Source organism: Trichosurus vulpecula, chromosome 2 (assembly GCF_011100635.1).
Source record: "Trichosurus vulpecula isolate mTriVul1 chromosome 2, mTriVul1.pri, whole genome shotgun sequence".
NCBI lineage: Eukaryota > Metazoa > Chordata > Mammalia > Diprotodontia > Phalangeridae > Trichosurus > Trichosurus vulpecula.
The window spans coordinates 44,953,697-44,970,941 of NC_050574.1; the positions used below are offsets into that span (position 1 = coordinate 44,953,697).

Consider the following 17,245-nt stretch of genomic DNA (forward strand, 5'->3'; position numbering starts at 1 on the left):
TTCTGGCTTTGGATTTATATAGCCTGACATATCACATGTTGTACTCTGCATACAAGTTAAAAAAATAAGGTGACAGTATATAGCCTTGTTGTACTCCTTTTCCAGTCTTAAACCAATCCGTTATTCCATGTTCACTTCTACTGTTACTTCTTGGTCTGCATAAAGATTCCTCAGGAGACAAGTAAGATGATCTGGTACTCCCGTCTCTGTGAGGATTTCCCACATTTTGTTATGATCCACGTAGTCAGAGGCTTTAGTGTAGTCAATGAAGCAGAAGTAGATGTTTTTCTGGAACTCCCTTACTTTCTCTATAATCCAGTGAATGTTGGCAATTTGGTCTCCAGTTCCTCTGCCTCTTTGAAAACCAGCCTGCTCTTTTGGTAATTCTCAGTTCACATATTGCTGAAGCCCAGCGTGCAGAAACTTAAGTATAACCTTGTTGATATGTGAAATGAGTGCAGTTGTTTGGTAATTTGATCATTCCTTGGTATTGCCCTTTTAATACTGGAACTTAAATTTATCTTTTCCAATCCAGTGACTGCTGTTGAGTTTTCCAAATTTCCTGGCATATTGAGTGCAGCAGTTTAATAGCATTATCTTTTAGGGTTTTAAATAGCTCAGCTGGAATTCTGTTACCTCCACTAGCCTTGTTGTTAGCAATGCTTCCTAAAGCCCACTTGACTTCACTCTTCAGGATGTCTGGCTCTGTATCAGTAACCACACCATCATGGTTATTGGTCTTTCTTGTAAAGTTTTCAGAACATAGAATGAGCATTTTTGCAAATATGTGACTTTTTTATTGACAAATCTTGTTTCTGCACAATCCCAGAAAACCATTAAACCGAATTGTTCAAAAGAGCAACTATGATTAATAGTACTTGTAACATTATACTGTTACAATTTAATATTTATTGTTGGGAGTCAACAATCTTGTACTTTAGTATTTGAGTGTTAGAGACAGGAAGGATATACACTTCAGCTTTAGTAAGTTTTTATTAAGTTCCTACAACTTTGTCCGTTGTACTTCATCTAGTTTTGTTGCCATTTAAAGGTATCTTACTTTATATAGATGTAAGTATGAAATAAAACATGGTGGCACAGCTGATAGCAAGACCTAGATGCAAGTCACCTAATCTCTTGCTACCCCAGAAAACTCCTTGCGATTATAAATTACAGGAAGCAGAGTCAAAATGGCCTAGTGAAAAGAAGCAGTACAGGCTAACTCACCACTAAATTTCCTCCACTAAGATCTGGGTAATGCACCAGAGAGAATTCTGATCAAGAAAAGTCAAAATGAGTCATTTTTCTAGCCCAGGGTGGCCTAGGGAGACAGACAGAAAGATATGAGGCCACTTGTGGACAGGGTTTGGCCAGGAATACAAGTGGTGTTGGGTATTGTCAAACGACTAAAAGGGGGCCAAGGTGGCATCAGAGCAGGAAGAACCAGAGTAGAAAGCAGTCCCAGAGAGTCCCTGAATTAGCATTAGGTGCAGGGATGGGTCCTCTTTAGCAGTTTTTTTGCTCACTAGCCAGTTCCCGGTCAGGGATCCAGGGTAGAGAGAAGTGGTAACAGTATGTTGATTGAGGAATGTTTCTCGAAGTAAAATGTAGCTGTATGGCTCTGATCCCAGGAGCAGAGCATGGACTTATTTCTACCCTCTAGCCCAATGTGGAAGCCTGTAGTGCAGTAACCAGAGTAGGAATCTTAGACCAAAGGAGAGCCAGCAGTTTAGTCACTTTGAACCTCCAGAGCTTCCCAGTGGGCTAATAATAGCTGAGTCTAGAAGTGAAACCTCCAATTAGAGACAAGCCAATAAACCCAAACTTGAGTCAGGAACTTGCAGTGCTTAGAGGAAGTTTTCTGTTTCTTGAGGCTTTCATTAGTAAAAGAAAGAACAGATCAGTGAATTGTGCATGCAACTTAAAGCAACAATAACAAAACAGCTAGAAAATCAACAAATACAAACCCCAAACACCAGAATAGATATCCAAAAAATCAAGAACAGATTAATAAAATTGAAAGTTAAAAAATAAAAACATTGAATTAATAAATAAAATCAGATTTCAAACTATACTACAAAGCCATAATCACCTAAATAGAGAAGTTGATCAGAAAAAGAGATTGGTACACAACGTACAAAAGCAAATGAGTACAATAACCTAGTGCTTGTTAAACCCAAAGATGCTAACTCTTAGGGCAAGAACTCACTATTCAACAAAAACTGTTGGGAGAACTGGAAAATAGACCAACATCTTACAATGGTAAAAGTCTAAAGTCAAGGTAGAGTCTAAATGGGTTCATGATTTAGCATAAAGGAAAACATAAAGAAGAGGAGCATGTAAGTAATTACCTAATAGATCTATGGATAGAGGAATGGCTCATGACCCAAAAAATAGAGAGGATCATAGGAGATAAAAAGGGCAATTTTGGTTAAATAAAATGAAGTTTTTGCACAAACAAAACCAATGCAGCTGAAATTTTAAGAGACACAGGAAATTGGGGGAGAATTTTTGTAGCACATTTCTGATAAAGGTCTCATTTCTAAGACATATAATATAAGGAACTGACTCAAATTTATAAGAATAGGAGCCATTCTCCAGTTGATAAATGGTCGGAGGTTATGAATAGTTTTCAGAGGAAGAAATCCAAGCTATCAATAGTCATATGAAAAAAATCTAAATTACTAATAGAGAAATGTAAATTTAGAACAACTCTGAGGTACCACCTCTCATCCATCATATTGGCTGAGTTGGGAGAAAGGGAAAATGACAGACGTTAGTGGAGCTGTGAACTCGTCCAACCATTCTAGAAAACAATTTGGAACTATGCTCCCAAAGTTATTAAATTATGCATACCTTTCGACGCAGCAATACCACTACTAAGTGGTCCCCCAAAGAACAAAGCAAAGAGGAAAAGAGTCCACATGTACAAAAATATTTATAGTACCTCTTTTTGTGGTGGCAAAGAATTGGAAATTACGGGGGTGTCCATCAGTTGGGGAATGGCTGAACAAGTTACAGTGTATGTATGGAATGGAATATTGTTCTCTAAGAAATGATGATGGGCATAGTTTCAGAGAAACCTGGGAAAACTTGTATGAACTGATGGAAAATGAAGTGAGCAGAACCAGGAGAACAATGTATGTAGTAACAACCATATTGTAAAGATAATCACCTTTTAAAGACTTAGAAACTCATCAGTACAACTATAGTTCTAAAGGACTCATGATGAAACGTGCCATCCACTTGCAGAAAGAGGGTTAATGGACAAAGAGCACAGATTGAAGCATGTTTTCTCATCTTTTCTTATTTTTGTGAGGAGATTATGACTAATGTGGGAGATTTTTAAGTGAGAGATGAGTTATTAATTTTCATTGGTGTGGAGCGTTTCTATCCCCAGAGTTCCCCTACATGATGAAATCAGATATCTGAACCAAAAACAAAGAAATTGTCATGTATCTTGTTCTTTTCATTTGCCTGTCTTCACTTTGTATTATTTAATGGTGGTTCTTTCCATACATCCTTCTATTCTTGTTTCTTATGGTACAGTAATATTCCATTTCATATACACTAGAGTTTGTTCATATGCTCCACAATTGTTGATGCACAATCTGTTTCCAACTTTTTGCTTTTATGGTGTTGTTCTTTTTTGTATTAGCAAAGATCTGGAAACAAGTAGGTGCCCATCAATCGTAGAATGGCTAGGCAAATTGTGGTACAGGCAAATTCCAACAGCTGCTGGTGTAGTGGATAGAGCTCTGGGTCTGGAGTCAGATAGGTCTGATTTCAAATTTAGCACTTACTGGCTGTGTAATTCTGGGCGAGTCACTTAACCTCTGTTTGTCTCACTTATCTTAACTGTAAAATGGGGATAGTAATAGTGCCTACTCACACAGTGTTTTGTTGGTTCTCTTCCTACCTGTCTGATGTATCCTCAGTCTCCCTTGGTAGATCATCATCCATGTTAGGTCCTCTAACTCTGGTGACCCTGAAGGATTTGTCCTGCATCCTCTTCTGTTATTATCCTCTCCTCGTTGGAGGATCTTATCAGCTTTCATGGGTTTAGTTATGATCTCTATGCAGGAGACACCTACATTAATTTATTTAGCCATAATCTTTCTCCTGAGCTCCAGTCCCAAACCACCAAGGCCCTATTAAACATTTGTATTTGTTCCAAAGGTATCTCAAATTTAACCTATTCAAAATAGAGTTCATTTTTCTCCCCAAAGTTACTCCTCTTCTAAACTTCTCTATTTCTCTCTAGCATACCACCATCCTTTTAGTCACCTCCACAGAATCTCTGAATCTGTTCCCCATTCTGGAATCGTAAGGCTACCATTCTATTTAAGATGAGATCCATGACTTTGCTCATATAATTTCCTGTGCCAAGAATGCTGCCTTCCTTTGGCTACTTGTTGAAATCCTACTTATTTTTTCTAGGGCTATCTTAGGTGCCACTTCCTACCTGCCAACTTTAGCCCATCCCATCAGAAGCAATCTGTTTTTTCTCTGAATTCTCACAAAACTTTTCTCTACCTCTTTTGTGTCTTCATCATGCTGTATTTGACATTATATTTCTGTACAAAGGATTAGAAATTTCAAGCTGCAAAGAGAGCTTAGAAGTCATCTAGTCCAACCTCTTCATTTTCCAAATGAGGGAAGTGAGGCCCAGAGAGGCTACGTGATAGGGCCTTTATGTACCGGGGATTGTGCAAAGTTCTGGGGACACATGTAGAAGGAAGCATGATGGCTCCTGCTCTCAGGGAGCTTATGTTCTAATGGGAAAAGATTTATAAAACAAGGACTGGAAAGAAAGAGTAGCATGGCAGCATGGTGCTTAGATGGCTGGGAAGTGGCATGGATACCGAGTTCAGGACAAATTTGCATCGGTCAGCGTCCAGTATTCCTTTGAGGAGGGACATAAGGATGAAAGCACACTCAAGGTCACATAAATAGGAGCCAATTTGTCCCTAAACCTAGGTCCTCTGGTGTCTTGTCTTATGTTTCCTACAAGACTATCCGTGAAAACAAGAACTTTGCCTTATTCATTTTATCACGTTTGGCATTTAACATGGGGTAATACAGATGGGAAAAAGCAACAAACATTTAATGAAGAAATGATGACTGAATTCATTTAACAAACTACATTTTGAGAAACATGTAAGTTCTGGCTGCAGGAGATTACAGACATTTGAAATGAAGGAAAAAGGTCTAGCTTATTCTCGATTTCTAGTAACTAGACGTCTAGAATTTTGAAAGATTGTTGCATTAATCTCACAGGCTCATACTATGTCTTGGAAGTGAGAGTTGTGTCTAAAAGCTGACTTTATTTTGTGACACTATATATCATCTCTGTAGACTGTTTAAAGAAAAGCAGCATTGAGGCGTATTTATTTATTTATTAGCTGACTTTATATCTAAAATTTCAATGGGCCCCAAGGCCAAATGGCTTAAAGAGCAACTGTTATTATTTCATTAGTAAAAAGAAGAGGAATAATAAAATACTATTCAAATTCTGCTGGACCTCTGATTTAGTCATTTCAGATAATATCATTGCATTTTGTGCATATCTTCAGAATCACAGCAGTATTCTTTCTCTGTTTATAACCAATCCTATAGTTCTCTTCACTCCCACCAGTCCGGGTGGTTTTTGCAGTGACCATGGAAGGCAGTGCTCGAAAGGTCATCACTGTCCGCTCAGCTCTGATTGTGAAGAACAGGCTGGAGACACCAATGGAGCTAAGGCTGGACAGCCCCTCCGCTCCTGACAGTAAGTTCTAGCTCCTCCCTCTCTTCCTCAGAAAGAAGAATCTGTCTTCTCAATCAGTCCATATGTGTACTGCCTCACGTATTTCTTTGAGTTAGAAATCCACATCCTTGATTGCTAATATTTCTTTTCTGTTGCAGAACCTGTAGTGCTCCCAGCCATCATGCCAGGGGATTCATTTGCAGTCCCTTTACACCTCACTTCTTGGCGGCTACAGGCCCGGCCCAAAGGTATGGGAGTATTCTTTTGTAAGACTCCAATCCACTGGACTACAGTAGTGAAGACCACAGAAGTTAGTAGCAGCAAAAGAGAGTGCCACTCAATGGATACAGAAAAAAGCAGATTTTTCAGGTATGTAAGTCCCATGTAGTGTTTCATTTTTTTCCTTCTTTAGGATAAAATCATGAGGTAGGCAGCATTGGCCATCTTCAGGGATTAAGGGAAAGAAAGAATTCCTTCTCTTTATTTCAGAATCTTTAATAGAAGAAGGTCTTCTTGTGTTGGCATCCTTAAGAATACATGGTTTCTACTTGAGTGAGCTTGAAATCTAACATATTTAGGACAAGGTAACCTAGTAAAATATAAACACGAGCCTAAAAAGTATGGAAAACAACTGAAGACTACTTTCCTATTATTTAGGAGTGGTTGGAAATAGGGATTGGCAAGTGGATTCACATCAGGTCACTTACTCGCTTGGGGCCTTTGATAGTATTGTCTAGGCTTTTTGGGTCTCAGCTATTCCCATCTGAAGATCAGAGATGTTGTACTAGGTATAATGTTGGTAGAAAAACTGTTGAGTAGCTTAGATATTTCATTTTATGGTTATAGCAAATGCCATCTCATTTTATTTCAGACTAAGATTAAGCTTATTTTAAGGTTTGTACTTATTAGCTTGGTTGCTTCATTGCAAAGATAAACATTCAAGTCAAGTCAACAAGCATTTATTAAGCATTTTCTATGTGCCAGGTGTTGTGTTAAGCCCTAGGAATATAAATACACTCAAAAAGAAGGATAGTGCCTGCCCTCAGCAGGGCTGGGACATTACATTCTAGACCTGCTGGGGGCATGAAGATGCCTGGAGAACAAAGGATAACTGGGCTGGGTCCTTCCTCAAAATGAGGTTCTGGAAGAAGCTTGTCGGTAAGAGATGAGGGAGTGAGGATGAGAAGGGATGGAAGGAGAAGGCAGCTGAGGCGTAGTGCTGTAGTGAAGAGAATGAAAGACATCTTGTCTGAGCCTCTCCTCAAAATGGAGGTTCCAGGAGGAGCTCATCCAACAGGAGAAGAGGATTCCAGGGGTGGGAAGTGAAGTTAGCTGAGATATTGTAGAGAAATCAATTCACTTTGTTTAAAGAAAAATTTGAGATTATTATAATTTCTAACTCAGTGAATCAGAAAACCTATCGTTTATCACAGTACTTATTTTCATTATTTGATCTGGATTTTTTAGCCTGTAGATTAAATGGCAGGGCTATAAAAACTTGTATACACAAACCCTCTGACAATTTATTCAGGGGTGGGAGAATTGAATACGTTCAACAGTGGGAAAATAGTGGAGAGTTTTATTGCCATTGTGATTTTAGAGAGCTTATATGCTACTTCTTGGGGATTCTGTAATGCCCTATATAGCTAGTAGTTATCCAGTAACAAAATAGTAGGAACAGGACTTAATTGCCCTGCTCATTTGAACATCAGCAATAATTATACCTTTTGGGGTAATGTAATATGAAACCACACATAAGCTCTTGAAGTCAGTAATGCTGAAGGATTATTGGAGCTTCTGTGAAGATAGTAAAATATACTCCAAAGTTTTGGTGCCTTCCAGATTTAATTGGTATTTATATTGCAAGATTTTAAAGAAAACCCTTAATGTCCTATTGGAAGGGAAAAACCAGATAGTCTGGGTATAAAGGAGGGAATAACAGACAATTGGCCTCAGAACTAGCCCTCTACCCTAAATGGTTTCTTTTACATTAGGTTACTGGTTTTTCTGACTTAGTGTTGTCAGACTATCAATGACTACAATATTTAGACACAAGAACTGCAAATGTTTTATTGGATTGTTGAACTCCTTGTAAGGTTATACCTCTTCATAAGTACCAAGAGATCAAGTACAGCTTTTCCATTCAGTCTGTTGATTTTCACACCAATCTTTCTTTCTTCATAGGTTTTGTGTGGCTATAAAGAAAGAGAATTATCCAGATTACATACCCTCAAAAATATTTTCTGACAGTGCTAAACAGATTTTCAGACAACCTGGGCACACCATTTATCTCTTGCCAACTGTGGTAATCTGTAACTTGCTACCTTGTGAACTCGACTTTTATGTTAAAGGGATGCCAATTAATGGGACACTGAAACCTGGCAAAGAGGCAGCACTGCATACAGCAGACACATCTCAGAACATTGAGCTGGGTAAGGTCTTAAAGTAATACCATTCTGTGTTCCTGCCTAAGAGCAGCACAAGGTGTTTCCTGGCTGCTATGAAAATGTTTCCAAATAGTCCTAGACCCTCACTAGAGCCCTTTTTAGGGGTATCATGTAGTACCATGTTTAGTACTGCACTAGATAAACACCGAAGCACTAAATTGATCAAAAAACCCATATCTGATTCACAAAGGTTAGTTTAAAACACTAAACAAAGTTGATTTCTGGCACTGTACCTTAATTGTTATTTGACCTTGGCAGGACATTTAATCCTTGTGAGCTATATTTTTTTCCTACCTGTAAAATAGAGGTGGAGTGGGGTAGGTGGAGATAATATCTGCCCCTCCCTACCTCACGGGGAAGTTGGGAGGATTATTAATGAGATCATGTAGGTCAAGTGATCCTTGGAATAAAGAAATAATAAATATAAGATGGATTATCATCATTTTGAAAGTTTGATTATTTAATACTCAAAGCAGATAGATATTTCTGTATTCTAGATAAGTCATATATATGTTACCTGGAAACCTTAATAGATGTGTTATCAAATAACCCATTCTCTTTTAAATATGACCTTGATGTTTCAGTGACTCTACAGACTACAGGATTTAATTTAAAATACCAAAATAGTGTAAGATTATCTAGTTTGATCCATTTTCCTGATCTTTTCATTTAAATAGGTTTCTACCTAAGAATAACTTAGGTTTGTATAGCACTTTATAGGTTTCAAAGGGTTTTGACATACATTTTCATTTGAGCCTCACTTAGCAACCTGGTAAGGTAGGCAAAACATGTATTATTCCCATCACTTCATAGTTTAGGTTAGGAAATATGGCCACAGTTACAGAACTAAGTGCTAGGAGTCTTCTGACTCCTATTCCAGTATTCTGTTCATTAAACCCTGCCGTTCTATGTGTTCTTTGGATACGTATGCTTATTTACATAAAAAAATTGAATCCTTAGTGTGACTCTAGAGACCACTTCATAAATAAATTCATGTAGTAGTTTGGATGGGACCTAGAAAGGACCTACCACCTGATTCTAGAAGTTTGATCCTTTTAGGAAGTAGTTTTGTAATAGTTCCTAAAGGACTTAATAAAACTATATGTATTTATATAGTCATGTGTGTGTATACATGTTTATATGTTATATATACACAAGTGTACGTGTATGTTTGTATTGGTACATATAGATATATACATACACAAGGATGTATATATGATATATGAAAACTTGGTTACGTTGGAAAAGAAGGTGCCTAGCAAAGGAAACAATGTCTGAAAGAAGGTTATGTCTTAATAATGGAACTTGACTCATGGTGTTTTATTTTTAAATGCAGAACATACTTGGTTGCTTTCTTGATGTCTTGACTCTTTAACATGTACTTTCCCCTTTTGACTATCAATTCCCAATGGTTTTTCCAGTCACTCTGGTTTGCTCTGTAGTTTACTTCACCCCAGTTAGAGAAGGTGTTGTTCTTGACCACTTTAAAGATATTTTACCACTTGGATGTAATTTATTTTGCTTTATATGTTCCTAATCATTATTAACCTGGATGATAATTTGAGAAGAAACCAAATTAGTTTTCTTGAAACACATTTTTTAAAATATTTATTTATTTTCAGTTTTCAACAGTCATTTCCATAAGTTTTAAATTTTCTCTCCCTCCCCAAGATGGCATGGAAGCCTATATGTGCTCTATACATACATTCCTATTAAACACATTTTCACATTAGTCATGTTGCATAGAAGAATCATAACAAATGAGAGCAACCATGAGAAAGAAAACAAAACAGAAAAGAGTCTGCTTCACCGTGCATTCCGACTCCATAGTTCTTTCTCTGGATGTGGATCGAAATACACTTTTGAAAAACCAAAGTGAACCCTCAGAAAATTAGTGCTTTGTATCTGTGTATTCTAGGAGTGTCTCTAGAGAATTTCCCTCTATGTAAAGAGCTCCTAATTCCTCCTGGGACCCAAAACTACATGGTGCGCATGCGACTGTATGATATCAACCGGCGGCAGTTAAATCTCACCATTCGGATTGTGTGTCGAGCAGAAGGGTCCTTGAAAATCTTTATTTCTGCTCCATATTGGTTGATTAACAAAACAGGTATGTTGAGCTTCTGCCTGCTAGCCCCTTCATATCAACCTTAGGAATGTGGAATTATTTTCTCAGAGCTAATACAAACTGATTCCTGAAATTCAGCTTCTTGTGAGCCTCAGCTCCGACTCCTAAGTGAGCTTTGATGCTACTTTGGCCACTATGGACAAAATAACCCTTTTAGAGACCAAGCTCTAAACTCCTTAAATAAAATATTCAATTCTCACTCAGGTCTGTCTTTTTAGAAAATCTCAACTGTTGTTTGAATTTGTGTTTGAAGCATTTTTCTGGGTACCACTTTTTTATGAAGTACATTGATTGACAGGCTAGACCATGTCCAGGGGAAGGCAGCCAGAAGGGTGAGGTGAATGGAGACTATGTCATTCAAGGATTAGTTGGAGAAACTAAGGATTTTTAGTTAGACAAGTAAAAATTCTACAGAGATATGGTAGCTTAAATATTTGAAGATCTGCCATGTGACCAAGGAATTAGACATATACGACTTGGCCCCAGAGAGCAGAGGAGGAAGGAGAGTGGATGGACTCTGCAGAAAGGCCAAATTAGGATCTATGGAAAGGAAAACTTCCTGATGAGTAGAGCTGTCCAAAAATGGAATGACTTGCTTTCAGAGGTATTGAGTTCCTCTTTACTATAGTTCTTCATTCAGCATGAATGGTTATTGGTTGGTTATTTATTGGGGATATTATAGAGAAGATTTGCCTATTTAGATAGGAATTGGACTAGATGTTCTGTGTGGTTCCTTCTAGCTCCACAGTTTTATGGTTCTGTGAATTCAATTTCCTTTGTCTTAATGCATTGGATCTGACTGTTTGCTATTCTTCTCTACCTTGTCTCTTCCCTTAAAGGGTTACCACTGATCTTTAGACAAGACAATGCAAAGACAGATGCTGCAGGACAGTTTGAAGAACATGAGCTGGCTCGGAGCCTGAGCCCCCTTTTATTCTGTTATGCTGACAAAGAACAGCCAAATCTGTAAGTAAAATTAATTATGGGAAGGGCAAACAAGCTCCTAGAGAATGGAAAAAGTTAGCAAAGCATATAGGACTAGTATTTTAAGTAGAAATATACTGTAGATAACAACCCTGGCTTGGCAAGGAGATAGATAGGATGACCTAATGGGATTTTTTCCATATCTAATTTCTGTGTTATTTGATATTGAAAACAAACCATTTAGTTGGTTTATAATAAAAGCGCTGGAGGTGGCTTTACTTTACATGTATTGAAGTCATACTTCTCATAACTGCAATAGAGAAGAAACCCACATTTTTTCCTTGCTTCACTTCCTTTGTTATTTTTCCATTCTGTAAGTTTTCAGTACAGGAAAGGAATGGTATATATGGAAGATAGATTGGTCTTCTGTTAAAACATATACAATTCTATCAGTCCAATCCAGGTACTTTTGTATAAGATTTTTTGAAATTTTCCCTTTAATCCTCTAAATAAAATGTACCATTTCAGTATCTCAAAGCATTTCAAGGTTATTTTAATTATAAGAAAGAAAATGAAATCTGGCAAGAGTTATGTGAACTACTGAGAGGGGGCAGGAGAATGGGAGGGACCACTAATTTCATATTGTACTTGTCTTTTCCCTACTGGTTTCTTTTCATTCCTTTACTGTTAACCTAGTATTGTCTGCCTAAGTCAAATTATAGCTCTAATCTGAGGAGATGTCTGATATAATGAAGTCACATCTGAAGGCTGTATCTGCTCTTATAAAAATAGCATTCCAATAGGCTATAATATCCTGTTGATAGCCTCGTAGTGTTTTGAGACACTTCGTCTCTGTGCTTCTTTGAGTATTCTACTTTAATAAATGTGGATTTGTTCCACCAGCAAAACTAGAATTAAGTTTCAGTAATTTAGCATCCATGTTGAAAAGAATATTGACTGGGGCTCTGGGCTTGGCAAGAGGTGAAGAAAGCTATCTGGTAAGTTCAGTCAGCTCACTGTTACTCTTTTGATTAAAGGCTTTTAATAAATTTTGATCTAAAACTTTTTGTTAAAAACTTAAGTTGATTTTATGCATGCAGGATGTTCACAGGGAGCTTCCCTGCTACCAAATGCTTGTGAACACTCCTGATATTTTGATTGTGTTCACCACCTTATTACTTTTGACCAAATAACAATTTTATTGACAAAGTCTCTAGGGCTTTCTGTTTCCAACTCCTCTCTCTAGGAAGTAACTTGGGATTAAGTTATGCTTCTGCGAAGGAAGGCTCAGTGACTTACTTTGCCCTGTTTACTTTTCAATACTTAATTCTAAGACTCTTGTGTTGCCATTACAGAGAGCTAGATGATATGATATTGACCCTCTTAGTGGTATCCTCCAGTTGGGGAGGAGTTAATTTAAGAGATAGATTAGGCTGGATATATTGATTTGGGAGGTGGGGGGACGTGTATAAAAATTGTAATTCAACTGCTGGAAATTGGTGTAGGCTGCTATAGTAGTCCAGCTTGTAGTGATAGGGAGAAGTATTATCCTTAACCACAGTGTAGGAATTGGAAGGAGGAGCTGGTTTTGGAAGAGCATTGTTTTTGTTCATTCACTTGTGTCCAACTCTTTGTGACTCCATGGACCATAGAATGCCAGGCCATTCTATCCTTCACTATCTCCCAAAGTCTCTCCAAAATCTTTCATTGCTTCCATAACATTATCTATCCATCTCATCCTCTGCCATCTCCTTCTCCTTTCAGTCTTTCCCAACATCATGGTCTTTTCCAATGAGTCCCGTCTTCTCATTATGTGGACAAAGTATTTAAACTTCAGCCTTAGTATTTTACCTTCCAGTGAACAGTCTGAATTAGTTTCTCTTAAGTACTGACCAATTTGACCTCCTTGCTGTCCAAGGGACTCTCAAAAGTCTTCTCCAGCACCACAATTCAAAAGCATCTATTCTGTAGCACTTTGGAAGAGTAGGTTTTCTTTTTAAAAATTTAAACTTATTTTTATGGATTTTTCTGTGTTTTTAATATTACTTTCATTTTTGAACAAATCCATTCCTCTACCCAGAGAGCCATCTCATGAACAAAGATTAAAAAAAAGAGAGGAAAAAGGCAGTTCATCCAAACCAACTGGTATATCTTACCCATTGAGTTTGGCAGCATATGTAATATTCCATATCCATAGTTCCCCACCACTGCATGGAAGGGAGAGGTATATTTTCTCAGCTGGAAAAGTAAATGTCTAAGATTCTTTATAGGTCTAAATCCTTATGAATCTATGAATTTAGTTTTAGGCAATGAATTAGAAGTATTGATGGGGTATCTAGATAGAGGTAGAGTTTTCCAGCTCTAAAAAACAGTTGGAAGCATGTAATTGAAACGAGAGAGAGAGGTTAGTGCTAGAGATACAGATTTGGAAGCCGTCTTTAATCCTAACGGAAGTAATAATTGAAGCCATGGTAGTTGATGACATCCTCAGGAAAGAGAGCACAAGCCTGAGGACAGAACCTTGTGTTTTAGGCATGGAATGAAGAAGAGGGTCTAGGAGACAAACTCAACAAGAAATAGGAGAACCAGGATAGCATCATAGAACCAAAGATGGAGATGGTTTTAAGCAAAGGATGTAGTCATCCATGCCAGATGGTTCGTATAGGTCTGGGGTCTGGTCTCAGAAAAGACCACTGGCTTTAATGATTAGGAGACAGCTATTGAATCTAAAGTAGTTAAATATCATATACTAGGGGCACAAGCCTGATTATGAGAGGTTGCAGAGTGAGTGGTAATGTAGACTACTTTTTCAGGAAGTGTGCAGTGAGAAGGAAAGAGATAAATTGTCACCTTTGGTGGGGCAGAGTTAGCACATTTGAGGAAACCTTCCCTCTTCTCTAACTCTCACCCCATGTCTAATGAGGAAATGTAAACATGTTTGTAGGTTAAAGGGAAGTAGTTAGTGAAGAGGTTAAGAGATATAATGAGAGGATAATGAGTGGAACCTAATTCCATAATTAATGATCTCAAGAGAATGGAGAACTTAAATGATGATATAACTTTAAAATGGAGGGAAGGACACAACTTCCTCTCAGTCAGAAAGAGGTAAGGAGATTAAAACACAAAAGCAGTTTTCAAGTGGAAAGGAGAGTATATGAGGATGGGGTAGGATGGCTTTTACAAGAGTAGGTTAGTGTAGCCTGTTCTCTTTCTGATTTCCTTCCATTTTGTTGACCTTAGACACACATTGGGCCAGTGTCCTCAAGAATAGTTGATAACAACTCCTACATTCTTTTCTGCCTTGTGCTTAATAGTTCAGACAATCAAATAATAATATTTTTCAACTGATGCATTGCTTGCTTCTACTACTTTTGGCCTTATTATGGCATAGAAATTACCCAGGGCTCTTGAAACCTCTTCTCAATGGAGTATAAACTGGGTCTGGTCCATCAGGTTGGACAGACTCAGGGTCTGTCATTCAAGGACCAACCCCGTTACCTTTGAAGAGGTTCTGTTTTAGTCAGTTGGCCATAGCACCTCAAAAAGACTATCTGTTCAAGCCTAGAAGGGTTGCATAGTCTGTCGGTGGGGAGCTCCCACAATCTGCACCAGTGATCATGGAAGACTGAAGTGCCTTACCTTGTGTTGGCATTAACTAAATTCACCTGTCATTTTTTGGCCCTTTTTACACAGCCTGGTAAAAACTTTTATGCCTTATCAAGCTGGTTTACCAACTGGTTTAAATGGCAAACATATTTCTTGAATCTGGGGAATGTCACCCGTTCCTGAGCACAAGAGCCTTTAGTGTTCAAAACTGCAGAAAAATTCTGCTTTCAATGAGTTCACTTATGCTTATATAGCCAGTGCTTATAGGACCTAATAGCTGTGATCAACCACGCTATGCACTGGATCTGCGGTCTCGTTGGCATATTCCACTTATTTGCTTTTCTTCCCAACAGCTGCACCATGAGGATCGGAAGGGGAATTCACCCTGAAGGCGTGCCTGGCTGGTGCCAGGGCTTTTCACTGGATGGTGGGAGTGGTGTTCGAGCCCTGAAAGTGATCCAACCAGGAAACCGGCCTGGCCTGATTTATAACATCGGTATGTGACCTCGGGTTCAGTTTCTGGGACAGATCCTGACCATGGCGCTGCAGCCATAGCCTGCCACAGGGCAGTGACAGCCCTTAGGTTGCCTTTTTCTGAATACGAGAAGTGACATAAATGCAGTTCAAAAAACTACCTAAAACTTTCCCCTTGAGGGCTGTCTAATTTCATATTCACCTGTGACCAGAAAAAGTATCATTTTGACTTGAATCCTTATTTTTCAGAGAATAATAGGAACACTTCGAAAGGCTTTACGTCATTTTCCCCAAATTCATTAAACTTTGCCAACTCTAGGAGGGTGTGCGGCATTTTTTTCCATGAAACTGGAGCGGCGAATTTCAGTAACTTGCCTGGCACTGAAGGAGGAGTCTGGAGTCAGGAACAGGATTAGAACTCAGTCCTCTAAACCTGAAGAGAGTGTAAGAAGGAGTTGGTGACTATGCTAAATCATAGCCCCAAATTGTTGAGTAGTGGTGCTCCCACAGAAAGACCAGGAGTGTTTTTGTAGGGATTCAAATAAATTGGACTTGTCTGCCTTTTTTCAAAAACAGTAATAATGATAGTAGCAATCGTGATGTGTCTGATTTATAATGCTGTAAGAACTCCCCCAGATGAGATGCAAGCTCCTTGAAGGCAGTGCCTGGCACATAGTAGGTGCTTAATAAGTACTTGTTCATTGGAACTGAGCACCTGTACAGTCAGGCTTCAGCATTCACACATCAAAAGGGAAACATCAAGATGCCATTTACATCACTATTTACCCAGAATCCTCTGGTGGGTCTTGGAGCAGCCTTCTAGGCATGTCCTGGCTTTCACAGATGCTCAGGACCTCCTTGGTTGGTACGTGAGCTTTCATCGTTTGCCCGCCCCTTAAATGTGAGTTGCTATTTAAACCTTGTTGACACTAAGAGTATCAAAGAAGAGAAGTACTTTCTCTTATTTCATGCCAGATTTGGCTTTCTCCCTGGTAGCTCGTACTTACTTGATGTGGTTCTCAAAGCCAGCCAGAACAGGTTGGACCTTAGTGGGTGTGGAGTTGCTGAGAGAACTAATGGGGAAAAACCCAACAAACTGTTTTTCAGCAAACTGGTGTCTCTACAAAGTGACTGATGTAAGTGAAATGCAGACCTCCTACAGAGCCCTTTATACTAGGACTCTCACTGGAGGATACAGCCTGTTGTATTAGGGGAATACTGACCTACATGTCCCTTGGAAAAGAAGGGATGAGCTTACACTGTAGTGAGGGATGTGAATTCATTTTTTAAATATATTTTTATTTATTTTGTTAAATGTTTCCCAATTACATGTAAAAAGAATTTTTAACAGTCATTTAAAAAAAATTTTTAAGTTGCAAATTCTCTCCTCTCTCCTTGCCCCTCCCCCTCTCCTTGAGAAGGCAAGCAATTTGATATCAATTATACATGTTAATTCATGTAAGATATTTTTCCATATTAGCCATGTTGTAAAAGAAAACACAGAAAAAAACTAAGAAAAATAAAGTTAAAAAAATTATGCTTCAGTCTGCACTCAGAGTTCATCAGTTCTCTCCCTGGAGATGGATAGCATTTTTCATCATGGATCTTTTAGAATGATCTTGGATCATTGGCTTTATCAGTATAGCTAAGTGTTTCACAGTTGATCATTGTACGATATTACTGTTACTGTATACATTGATTTCTTGGTTCTGCTTGCTTCACTCTGAATCAGTTATCTAAATCTTCCCAGGTTTTTCTGAAAGCATCCTTCTCATCATTTCTCATAGCAGTCATTCTATCGCAATCTTATACCACAGTTTGTTCAGACATTCCTCAGTTGATGGGCATGAATTCATTTTCATGAGAGATAGTGGATTCTCTGCCTCTTACTCTTTGTAGAACAGTGTGTATGACTCT

General features: G+C 38.3%; 1 protein-coding gene across 1 annotated transcript in view; it reads left to right on the plus strand.

Annotated features, from left to right (window-relative positions):
* The window catches only part of VPS13D (vacuolar protein sorting 13 homolog D), a 332,377-nt gene that overhangs the window by 136,092 nt on the left and 179,040 nt on the right, over nt 1-17,245 (plus strand). The window contains exons 45-50 of the mRNA XM_036744767.1: nt 5,620-5,770; nt 5,908-6,118; nt 7,934-8,181; nt 10,115-10,306; nt 11,164-11,290; nt 15,208-15,350. Coding sequence (XP_036600662.1) covers nt 5,620-5,770; nt 5,908-6,118; nt 7,934-8,181; nt 10,115-10,306; nt 11,164-11,290; nt 15,208-15,350 — 1,072 coding nt within the window. The remainder of the gene's footprint in view (nt 1-5,619; nt 5,771-5,907; nt 6,119-7,933; nt 8,182-10,114; nt 10,307-11,163; nt 11,291-15,207; nt 15,351-17,245) is intronic.